Genomic DNA, 12,661 nt, shown 5'->3' with positions numbered 1-12,661 from the left:
ACTGATCTAGAGCCGTTAGCGGTGTATTGAGGTCTCCAAGTATGATTGTATTTTTGTCAGTTTCTGTTTTAAGGTCAATACGTAGCTGTCTTATATATTTTAGTGCTCCTTGGTTTGGTGCATATATATTAAGAATTGTTATGTCTTCTTGATTCAGTGTCCCCTTAGCCATTATGAAATGGCCATTTTTGTCACTGAGTACTTTTGCTGTCTTGTAGTCAGCATTATCAGATATGAGTATTGCTACGCCTGCTTTTTTTTGGATGTTATTTGCTTGGAGTATTGTTTTCCAGCCTTTCACTTTGAATTTGTTTTTATCCTTGTTACTTAGATGAGTTTCTTGTAGGCAGCATACAGTTGGATTTTCTTTTTTAATCCATTCTGCTACTCTGTGCCTTTTTATTGGTGAGTTTAATCCGTTTACATTTAGTGTAATTATTGACACTTTATAGATTCCCTATTGCCATTTTATAGATTGCTTTCTGTTAGTTTTGTGTCTTGTTTGATCCTTCTCTTTCATCTTTCTATCTTTTATTTTTATTTGGTTGTATTCCATACATCTTTCCTCTGTTGCTATCTTTTTTAAATCATGTGCTTCTGTGGTGGTTTTTTCAATGGTGGTTACCTTTAAGTAATGGAAAGGGTTCCTACCCTGTTCATTGTAGTGCACTATTTTGTGAGTACTTTTGCACTCCATTGTCCTTTGCTACTGTTCATCTCCATCCTCTCCTCCCCCTTTCTTTTTGTTGTTGTCACAGTTTAAATTTGGTTTTATTGTGTTCTTCTTGGAGCTTTTACTTGTAGCTTTGTTTTTTTTTGTTCTTTGTATCTGATTGGAGAACCCCCTGTAGTAATTCCTGGAGTGGGGGTTTTCTGATAAATTCCCTCATCTTTTCTGTATCTGTGAATGTTTTTATTTCTCCTTCATATTTGAAGGATAGCTTTGATGGGTATAGTATTCGTGGCTGAATGTTCCTCTCTTTCAGGACTTTAAATATTGGGGTCCATTCTCTTCTGGCTTGTAGAGTTTCTTTTGAGAAATCGGATGATAATCTAATGGGCCTTTCTTTATATGTTGTATTCTTCTTTTCCCTGGCTGCCTTGAGAATTTTTTCTTTGCCGTTGGTTTGTGCCAATTTCATTATGATGTGCCTTGGAGGAGGTTTGTTGGGGTTAAGAAAACTCGGAGTTCTGTTTGCTTCTTGAATTTGAGGCTTTAGTTCTTTCCACAGGCTTGGGAAGTTCTCATCTATTATTTGTTTGAGTATGTTCTCCATTCCATTTTCTCTCTCTTCTCCTTCTGATATACCTATTATTCTTATGTTATTCTTTTTGACGGAGTCAGAGAATTCTTGTAGGGCTATCTCATTTTTTTAAGTTTTTGAGTCTCTTTCTTCTTCTCTCTGTTGTGCCTCAAGTTTCTTGTCTTCTATTTCACTAATCCTCTCTTCTATCTGGCCTGTTCTATTAGCTAAGCTTGTTACCTCGTTTTTCAGCTCGTGTATTGAGTTTTTCATCTCTGTTTGATTTGTTTTTATAGTTTCAATTTCCTTGGAAATATATTCTTTGTGTTCATTGAGTTGTTTTCTGAGCTCCCTAAATTGCCTTTCTGTGTTTTCTTTTATATATCTGTGTATTTTTAGGATTTCTATTTTAAATTCTTTGTCGTTTAACTCCAAGGTTTTCAATATATTAAATTTTTTTTTCCATAGATTTTTCCTCATCTATCTTTGTTACCTCTCTTTCTTTTGTATCCATGATATTCGATTTTGTCTTCCTTAATGACATCTGAGGGTGGTTTTGTTGATAGTATTAATGAGATTTAATAAAGAATAAAAACTTAAAAATTTAAAAATAAAAAATTGAAAAGAGTTTTTTTTTAAAAAATAAAGAAAAATAAAATAAAAAATTAAAAAAAAAGAAAAAAGGAAATTATTCCCCCCCTCCTTTTTTCCTCTCCTATTCTCTCCCCCCTTTCTTGAGAAAATCTTGTGGTGAACTGTGAATTATATTGTACTAAATAGAACAAACAATGCCTGTACTAGAGTGCCTGAATTGGGGAGAAGTAATAAAGGGGCAAAAAAAAAAAAAAAAACAAACCAGAAAAAAAAGGGGGTATGGACCCACAAAAAGCGAATTAGGAAAAAATTTTGGTCAAGAATAAAATGATTTGCTTATAGGTGTTGGTTGACTAAGAGTTAGATGAGAGGAATAAGAGGGAAACAGGAAAATGGGGGGACAAATTAAAAAATTACTATTGTATTTAGTGGAACAAGAACTAGATAAAATGGAGAGCCAGGGATGAGAGCACTGCTAGTGAGTTAAAAAGGTGAAGTAAAAACCCCCCAAAATGCCACAAACATAAGTTTGAGTCCCAGATAAGATAATTTGTTCGTTATTGAGGTTTGAATGAGAGGAGACGTAAAGGAGAAAGGAAGAAACTAATATAGAGGGAGAAAAGAAAGAGAGAGAGAGAGAAAAAAAAGAGGGAACCACTAAAAGGAGAAAAAAGAAAAAAGAGAGAGAGAGAGTGAGTTAAGGGTTTTGGAGTGCAACCCTCATAGAGAGAAAGGAAGAGGAGAGAAAAGATAATGGGAGATGTAACACTTATGGGTAGTGTAGTTCAAGGAGAGGAGAGAGGAAGACTGGCAGAGAGTTAAACGACCAAATTGTAGGAGGAACAAAAAAAATCAAGAATGAAGATAAGAGAAACAAACGAACAAATATAATAAAATGGGATAGGTTATAAAGTCTGTGGATTATTCTTGATTTTGAGAGGTTATCTTCTTGCTTTTTCTTTTCTCTCCCTCTTCCTGGTCGGTGACTCTGTACCCCGGGTTCTGCCCTTTTGTCACGCTCAGATAGAGGTTTGCAGTTGCTAAGTCTCTATGGCGATGTCATGTATTGTGCTTCAGTCTTGTTGGCAGTCGAGGCTCATTAACATTTATAGGCTCCAACAGTGATTGAGTCCGTGTTCCTGGAGCCTCTCTCCTAGTCTTTCCTTCCTCAATTAGTAGCCTGATAATCCAGCTATGGGGTTGCTGCTGCCTCTGCCTGGATAGTTAGAGGCTCAAAGAGCTGGCAACTCCCCACTCTATTCCCACTCAGCACAGGGTTCTGGGTAAGGCTCAGTCAGTCAGAGCTGCTAGCATAATCAGGCAGGGCTTCCACCCACTCAAAGGCCCCTGACTCTGCCCCTCTGTGGGATATCTCGGGCGCGCACTGCCAAGGCACTCGGAGGAAACTCTCGCTCACTATCTGCGCGCGCAGACCAGGATATCAGGCCGGAAGTCTCACCCTCTTAGTGAAACCCCCTCCTGCACGGAAAAGTTGCAGCGTTGGAATTGGCTCTCGCTCCCTCCCTGTGCGCGGCTCGAGATTCCGCTTTTGGCCTACACAAAGGCCCCTGACTCTGCCCCTCTGTGGGATAACCCGGGTGCCCACTCCTGAGGTGCTGGGAGGAATCTCTTGCCCTCTCTCCATGCGCGCTGACCAGGATATCAGGCCGGCTGCCTCACCCTCTGAGTGAAACCCTTCCCGCACGGAAAAGTTGCAGCGTTGGAATTGTCTCTCGCTCCCTCCCCGTGCGCGGCTCCCTCAGGGCGCTGGGGCGGCCCGGAGATCCCGCTTTTGGCCCACACAAAGCCCCTGACTCTGCCTTTCTGTGGGATAACCCGGGCGCCCACTTCCGGGGCTTTGGAAGGAATTTCTCGCCTACTATCTGCATGCGCCGACCAGGAGATTGGGGAAAATGGCTGCCCCACTTGTCTTTCTTTGTCTGGGTTTGGCGCGAGTCTTAGCTTGTATTGACTGGGTTGCCGCAGGCAGTTTTTCCTCGGCTTGGATCTCCGTGCCACAGCCTGGTTCGGCCATTTGTGCCGCGACTTGTATCTATTCACCCCCTTTGCCTGCCTCAGTTTCTATATTCTCAGTTCCCAGTGAAAGCCGCCCTGTTAAGGTTAGTGAGGAAAGCGGAGTATTTCTTACTCCCTATTTCCTTCGGGGTTTCATTATATATTTAGCCAATTTTTCGCTCGACCATACCTTCGAGTGTATTGCGAAACATCTGGAGGCTCCAAGGATAGGTTTTTCTGTTTCTGGTTGAAGATCTTGTTGAGTTTTGGGGGAGATTTATCGGTATCGCTTCCTACCGCGCCATTACGCTGACGTCATCTCTGAAGTGAGTTTCTTATAGGCAACATATAGATCGGGCCTTTCTGTCAAGGTCTGATTCGAGAGAACCAGGCTGCCAGGTGTGGGTTAATTGTGCATGGTTATAAGGGAATGAATGCCCACTGTACTTGCACTCCAGCAGCTATGGCCATGAGATGGTGAATTGGTGGATGAGTAAACCTGCCCTCCCAGGTGACTCCTGCAGTAAGAGCCTCAGTTGACAATGGAAGGTTGCTTATGAAATGGAATCAGAATTGGCTTGTTTAGGGCACTCTCCTTCCTAAGAAGTTCCTGTTTTTGTAGCTGCCTCCCCCCCCCCCCCCCGCCTCCTGCAGTGTACTGTAATGATTGACATGATACGTATCATATATTCCCTTGAGGTCATAAAGTTCTCCAGGGCAAGTGTTATATTTACCAGACATCTAATATGGGATCTTACATAGCAATGGCCCTCTCTCAAAAATTATTATGTGAGTATATTAGAAGGTTTTGGAAATTTACATCTTAAGATTAAAACAAATTCTTAATTGTCCAACTATAAATAAGTGGACATTATTCCTGATCATGCTGACTCTATAAAACAGCTTTGTTGTTGCTGCTAGGTTATCTAGCATCTTCCATTGAGTCCCCCAAATATTTGTGAAGTCCTGAAGTTAATTCTACTCCTGCCTTTCTACTTTGTGCAAATGTATAAGAGAATGGCTTCTTTTCTCCAAGTAGTCAACTTGAACATTAATTATTTCACATATGCCACAATAGTAGTCTTGCTTTCTGCACCTATATAGACTATTCTAAATGGTGGCAGATTTCTTCAAATATGTTACAAATGAAGTTTTACCATCTTGAGTGTACTACTATCTCTGGAAAATGTGCTTCTATCACAACGTTGTAACTGATACATAATGTTTGCATTCAGAGATCTCTCTGGCAATTTGCAAACCTCTTGTATAGTGCCTTCAAGTTTCACTCTTGTTTCTTATTTACTGAATGTATTCTGAAAATTCTTTGTAAATAATGTCCTATAATCTATTTTAATTAGAACCTGTACTTATGGGTAGCCATGTGTTAGAAAACAATAGTACCATCTGTCCTGGGCTTGATGGCTTCCAGGGGAACAGCTGGGCCATGAGAACTTGAATTCCACCAGACAGTGCCTAGGCCTGATTCTTTCAGGCAGGTGAGAGGTGGATGCTCAGCTCATCAAACATTTTGCCACGTCTCTGCAAGCCAAATCTGAAAGAGAGCCCTCTTGTTCTTTCCAGCCCACGTAAAGAGTTCACATACCAGGCTGACTGATGGAAACATTTCAGGGATTATCCTGGAGGACTTGCGAATATATCAGTTTTGTATATTTGTATGCTGCAAATAGAAATTCCTTTTCTGCTTTATTGCATGTGGAATGGAAGTAATTGTTTATTTTGTGTAAAAAACTATAAAATGCTATAAGCAAATGAGGCATATGCTTATTAATAGTTTTACGTGAAAAATTCCTGAAGACCAGAATTCTCACAGGAATGCTCCTGAATCTACATTTTCCCCCACAGCAATGCTATTATGCAGAAACGGTTTGTTTGCTATGTTTTTAATGCATAAAGAAGAAAAAGATGCATGAAAAAGAAACATTTGTTTGGTGTTTGACTTAACACAACACAACACAAAACAAAATGTGCCCTTTCCAAACAATGAAATTCATGTTTATGTAGAATTTCAAGATTAGAAAGTAAATTAAGTGATGATTTCGAGCTCATAGATATTCAACAAAGAGGCAGAGAGGATTAAAGCGAGTCTTCTTCCCACTAGATAATAGTAATCATGGCTATAAAAAAAGAAACCAAGATTTTGGTAACTTTCATATTCCATTCATTCACATTTATTGAATATTATTTTGTGCCAGAAAAGTGGGGGCAGTGTCTTCTCATACATTTTCATTTCAGTTAACCCTCACATTATAGAAAAAGAGAATCTGAAGGTTAGACAAATTAAGGAACATATTTAAGTCCATACAGGTAATGGACTTTATTTTGTGATATGTAGGGACATCTTGCTTCCATGCCTGAGTTTCATCCAAGATGATTGCCTCCACCCCTTGTCACTCCTGAGACAGGGTTTAGGTGAGAAAACTGAAATTCAGGAATAGTAAATGACCTGCTCACAATTGTGCAGCTAATATGTGACTGTGGGTGAAGTTGCCCACCGGGCCCTTTCCCCGTTGTCAGGAGAACCTAACTGTTAACCCTAACTCGGTCATCCTGGGCACCCACGTGAAATGGTGTTTGACCAGCTAGTTTGGTCAGGCCTTGCTGCTGTGGAAGGCGGATCCCTGCGGGTAGCCTGCCTCCGGGAGGAATTGTAAATGAGCTAGAGCACCTGATATGGTTGGGGCCTTGGACTTTGGGCTTTCCTGAGTGTGGTCACTGGCATATCTTGAGGGGACCATTTAACTCTGCTGATGGAATTGTTACAACAGAGATTGGCTGTTGTGGAGCATGAAGCCTCTTCCTAAGCCAGAAAGGTAATTCCTGCAACTCCCCTATGACAGTGGTCCCCAACCCCTGGGCTGCGGACCGATACCGGTCCATTTGGTACTAGTCCGCAGAGAAAGAATAAATAACTTACATTATTTCCATTTTATTTATATTTAAGTCTGAACAATGTTTTATTTTTTAAAAATGACCAGATTCCCTCTGTTACATCCGTCTAAGACTCACTCTTGACGCTTATCTCGGTCACGTGATACATTTATCCATCCCACCCTAAAGGCCGGTCGTGAAAATATTTTCTGTCATTAAACCGATCCATGGCCCAAAAAAGGTTGGGGAGCACTGCCCTATGAGGCTCTGTCTTCTTGCTCCGGGCCGTCACCTGGAAGAAGGTAACCCTGCAGCACTCTGTGGTCAGGTGCTCTGTGGACTGCAGCGAGGTCTCTCTGCTGCTGAGCTGGGGTCCCAGCCTCCAGATGATGCCATGTGACCGGGGGGTGGCCTGTGGCCCTGCCCATGCAGTGGAGGTTAAGCAGATGCCCTGCCGAAGATGGCAGAGTGAAGAAGATGGGACTCGAGGCTGACTCTCCTGTGTCCAGAGCTTGTTTTGCTAGACCATGGCTGCTGGATCTTACTGTGCTGGGTTGCACCCCGGGAACTCCCCGCTTATTCTTACCACCACCGTTGAACGCCACCCCAGTTTTGTTCTAGGTGGCCGACGACGGACCGCTTTGGCAGCATCTCGAGCTCTGATGCAGAGCTGCCCTATGTCCCCTCTGTCTCTATCCCAAGTTTATTCCTGGAAACTCAGATGAAGTAGATTTCTGTTGATGATTCGGGAGCTAGTGTGGCATAGAGAATGGTGGTACCAGTATTTTTTTCTTAACTTTTGGCCAGTTGGAGAGAGTTCATGGATTATTATAATTCTTTTCCTCTTCCTTTTCCCGCAGGCAGCCTCCTGTCAGTGAGTCTCATTGGCGAATGTTGCTACAGGACATGCTGACTATGCAGCAGAATGTTTACACGTGTCTAGAGCCCGATGCTTGCTATGAGGTAATTTTTCCTCTTGATGTAGACATTGTGGTCGTTATAGATCGTTTATGAAAACAAAGGTGATGCGCACGAACTTGATTGTAAGTGCTATTGAATGACAGCTGCTAGTTTAGTATACTCTCCCGCCTAACTTCCTGTCTTCTCTTTGTTCATTGCACACCATTTAGTTAGTAGGTTAATAATCCTCAGCTAGGAAACTGAATCCTACTTGACTCCTCTCACTTCCACAGTTTTGGTTACTAAAACTTACTTAATGTGCCTGAGAAAAGTGTGTAAAATCTGTCCTGTCTTCACCTCTCTCTTTTTTTTTAATTTATTTTTTTATTCATTTTAGAAAGGAGAGAGAGAGAGAGGGAGAGAGAGAGAGAGGAGAGAGAGAAGGGGGGGAGGAGCAGGAAGCATCAACTCCCATATGTGCCTTGACCAGGCAAGCCTAGGGTTTTGAACCCACCTCTCTTAAATTGCAGTAATCCTCTAGCTTGTCCCTGCTTCTCTCTTTAAAGTTACAGACTCAGGCTCTTCTTCTAAAACAGACCTTTTCATGACTTTCCCCTTCTTAAAATTTGCTGCTCATTCCATAATCAATTATCAGAGAGTATCTACACTTCTTTATTTATTAAAATTTTATGTAGAAAATTACATTTAACAGGGTGACATGGATCAGTAAGAGTACATAGGTTTCAGATAAAAATTTCTATAGCATTTGAACTGTTGATTATGTTGTGTACCCATCACCCAAAGTCAAATCATTTTCCGTCACCTTATATTTGTCCCTCTTTATACCCTTACCTTCACCACCCCCTCCCTCTGTACCCCTCCCCCATATCCCCTTCCCTCTGGTAACCAGTTCACTCTTAATTACGTCCACGAGTCTCAGTTTTATATCCCACGTATGTGTGAAATCATACAGTTCTTAGCTTTTTCTGATTTACTTATTTCAGTCAGTACAATGTTTTTGGGGTCCATCCATGTTGTTATAAATGTCACTATGTCATCATTTCTGTGGCTGAGTAGTATTCTGTTGTCTGTATGTACCACATCTTTTTTATCCAGTCCTCTATTGAGGAACACTGTAATTGTTTCCATGTCTTGGCCTCTGTGAACAATGCTGTGATGAACACGGGTGCGTGTGTCTTTACGTACCCGTGTTTTCTACTTTTGGGGAGTATCCACACTACGCAACATGGCAGAGAAAGTTGCAACATTCCCTCCTCCTCCCCCCCTTCCCTGTCACCTCTGACCCCCCATCAGGTCACTGGGTACCCAGATCTCATGAATACCCCCACGCACGTGCTGCTCTGTGTTTCTGTGCCTGCCTATCTTGTTCCCTTTGCCTGATGTATTTATATTTATTTCTCTTTTTTTATTTGAAAATTGCTGATAATTTTCAGGGCTCAGCTCACTAATTACACTCTCTATGATGCGTTTCTTTGTTCTTTTGTATAACTTGTCTTCCTCTCCAGTGTGGTTAGTTCCTTGTTTCTGTGCGGTTTCTTCCATTTGGTTATCACATCTTGTTCATCCTCATGTTCACCAGTGCATTTATACCTCCTGGGACATAGAGGATACTTAAGGATTGGTTGTTGATGGACCAGGAGGACAACTAAGGGGGATTTACTCATTATTTTGGGAGATATGTATTTTACCACCAAATTTCTCATAAGTTTATATAGAAAAATTATCTAAATAACCTATTTTTAATTTTAAGTCTAAAAGATGGTTCTCAATTGGATTTTTCTGTTAAATAAGCCAGATACAAAATATAGAATATTTCTTGTGTCACTGTGTTCTGCAAAAGCATGACCCATTGATAGAATGAGAGTTATAAAAATGAGACCGTTTTATGAAAGAGGTTAGTATTTTAATTCAAGATGATTTTAACAAAAGAGGATGTAGATTGTTGAGAAATGAATGGTTTTATAGTTGAGCTTCAGGCTTCTAAATGCTTGACTAAGTCTAATGTTTATATTTGTGATTACAGTCTTGACCACTATGATTGCCAGTAACTTCCTCTTCTGCATCTAATGTAAAATTTGAAATCCAGTTTCAGGGGCAAAAATCTCTATGCACACGGATCCAAAACCTAACTGTTGTTAGTATGTCTGAAGCAGTGTTTTAAATTTGGAGTGGCATTATTTTGATATTTTCCTGTTTCTGATTCTGATTGAAAATTTGGTTATAAGTATATTACACTTGAAATAGCTTCTGTGTAATCTGTCATAAACAACTTGACATACTAAATTGTTTTTGTTATATTTTAATATATTTTTATTGTGCTTTGATATTTCAATGACCTTTGACCATTAGTTTTTCCCCTTGGAGAAAACATTTAAAGAAAAGTTTTAACAGTTTTTTTTTGGTTGTTTGTTTTTTTGTATTTTTCTGAAGCTGGAAACGGGGAGAGACAGTCAGACAGACTCCCGCATGCGCCCGACCAGGATCCACCCGGCACGCCCACCAGGGGCGATGCTCTGCCCACCAGGGGGTGATGCTCTGCCCCTCCGGGGCATCTCTCTGCCGAGACCAGAGCCACTCTAGCGCCTGGGGCAGAGGCCAAGGAGCCATCCCCAGCGCCCGGGCCATCTTTGCTCCAATGGAGCCTTGGCTGCGGGAGGGGAAGAGAGAGACAGAGAGGAAGGAGGGGGGGTGGAGAAGCAAATGGGCGCTTCTCCTATGTGCCCTGGCCGGGAATTGAACCGGGTCCCCCGCACGCCAGGCCGACGCTCTACCGCTGAGCCAACCGGCCAGGGCAAAGAAAAGTTTTAACAGTTTTGAAATGGTTCTAGAAGAAGGTAATAAAGAGAGGGACAAATATATATCGCACATAGGTTGGATAAACCTGAGAATGGAGGACATAGATAAAAGTGAAATGGTTACCTGGGGAAGGAGGCAGGGCAGGGGGCGTAAGGAGGGACAAATATACGGTGATGGAAAATGACATGACCCTGGGTAATGGGTACACAACACAGTCAACAGTTCAAATGCTATAGAGATGTTCACCTGAAACATATGTGCTCTACTGATCAGTGTAACTCCATTAAATTTAATTTCAAAATAAAGAAAATAGATTAAATTTAAGGAAAGATTTGGCAACCATTCATTGTTAAATATTGTTTGGTACCTATTAATTATGCTGTATTGTCTTACTGACTTTTGGCTATTATATAGATTTTGCTGTCCTTGGAAAATAATTTGAAAGTTCCAATGGTACAGTTTGAAACTTTTGCAGACTATAGAGCTAAAAGTTATATTCTTCATTTTAGCACAACCTTTTAAAATTTAAAGTGAGTGAATTCTGTTTTTCAGTATTGGGCATTGACTCCTTATGGCTTACTTGAATAAAACAAAGGAACAGAGAAACTGTTACATCTAAGTCATTTGGGTCAGTTAGAGTAAGTCATTTTCACTTGTAAGATGAAGTGATTAGGGTTGCTCATTGATAATATATTGATAATATACTTTCTGTCACAATTTGTATTTTATAGCAGATCTTTCAAAGATATTAATAATTTTATTCTTACCAGTAATTTCATTGAAGTCCTATCTAAAGATACGTTCCCAGAAGCCTAGAAACATAAAAATCAGATAGTTTTACTATCTTTTTTCAATTTTTTCTATTTTTGGGCTCTCTTTATTCAACAGTGGTGTTCTTGGGAAGAGCATTTTTAGGGAAATTCTTGTTCTAATTATATATTGGTATTATTGGTGTAGATTTGTTTAAAAGGTTCTTTTTGTTTAAAACTTTTCTGGAGTAAGTAAATAATATTAATTATAGAAAAAAACATGTTAATTGATGCTATTTGTTACTTAGTAGAACACAATGATATTTGTATGAATACTTTCCATCAGTGGCTTTTGTTTTATTTAAATGGTTTTAAATTTGCAGATTGAAAGAAAAAACTTAGTCTGACCTGTGGTGGCGCAGTGGATAAAAGCCTCGACCTGGAATGCTGAGGTTGCTGGTTCAAAACCCTGGGCTTGCCCGGTCAAGGCACATATGGGAGTTGAAGCTTCCTGCTCCTCCCCCACTTCGCGCACGTGCGCGCTCTCTCTCTCTCCTCCAAAATGAATAAATAAATAAAAATAAAAACAAACGAACAAGTTTAAAAAAAAAAAAAAGAAAAAACTTAGTGTTATATGGTATATTGTTATTTTAATGGCTAGGTGTAAGTCTGACATGTGCAGCTTGGATATTTTAGTTTGTAAGACTGAATTCAGATGCTTTAAGCAGTCCTGAATTACATGTGTAATATTAAAATGTCATTTTAAAGAATTGAAGTGGTTATAAATAATTTAAACAGTGATCCTGTTGAGTGTAGGACAGGCAGCATGTCTGATAGATCCTATTTTTAATGAGAAATGAACTTTAGGCATTTTACTTAAATATTCATTGTAACACAAAATATTGTGTTTAATGTTAAAAGAGGGACTTATTTTATTGAGGTGAAATTTACATAACATGAAATTGACCATTTGAAAGCGTGCTTCGCTGTCATTCAGTACGTTCACAACGTTGTGCAACTGCTACCTCCATGGTGGGTGTATTTTCAATTTATTTCATTTGGAAATCAGAGCTCTCATTTGATTGAGAATCTAATCCTCCTGTTAAAAGCACTTATTCCAGTGCCTTGTTTTCCCCAGATCTTTGCAGAAAACCTTCTGTGTTCCAGTCGCCTTGAAAACATCCGCCTGGCTGGGCAGATGATGCACTGCCGCGCTGGCCCCGCCCACCAGCCCGGCCCCGCCCACCTCCCCGCCAGCACAGCCCAGAGAGGGAAAGCCCTGTACAGGGTCTCCTACCAGAAAAGTATTGACTTGGTTTTGGCTGCCAGCAGGGAATACTTCAATTCCTCTACCAGCCTCACGGACAGCTGCATGGATCTGGCCAGGTAGAAGGCTGTTCTTCCACGAGAGGGCGGGGGCATCAGAATACACAGACTGTTGTTGGTTTTATT

The 12,661-nt window shown here is 40.6% G+C and overlaps 1 protein-coding gene across 1 annotated transcript in view; it reads left to right on the top strand.

The window, feature by feature from the left end:
* The window catches only part of NBAS (NBAS subunit of NRZ tethering complex), a 358,469-nt gene that overhangs the window by 166,090 nt on the left and 179,718 nt on the right, over window positions 1-12,661 (top strand). Inside the window, exons 29-30 of the mRNA XM_066386144.1 lie at window positions 7,604-7,706; window positions 12,348-12,595. Coding sequence (XP_066242241.1) covers window positions 7,604-7,706; window positions 12,348-12,595 — 351 coding nt within the window. The remainder of the gene's footprint in view (window positions 1-7,603; window positions 7,707-12,347; window positions 12,596-12,661) is intronic.

The sequence above is a fragment of the Saccopteryx leptura genome, chromosome 5, assembly GCF_036850995.1.
Source record: "Saccopteryx leptura isolate mSacLep1 chromosome 5, mSacLep1_pri_phased_curated, whole genome shotgun sequence".
Lineage (NCBI taxonomy): Eukaryota > Metazoa > Chordata > Mammalia > Chiroptera > Emballonuridae > Saccopteryx > Saccopteryx leptura.
This window is presented reverse-complemented; position numbering and strand designations above follow the sequence as displayed.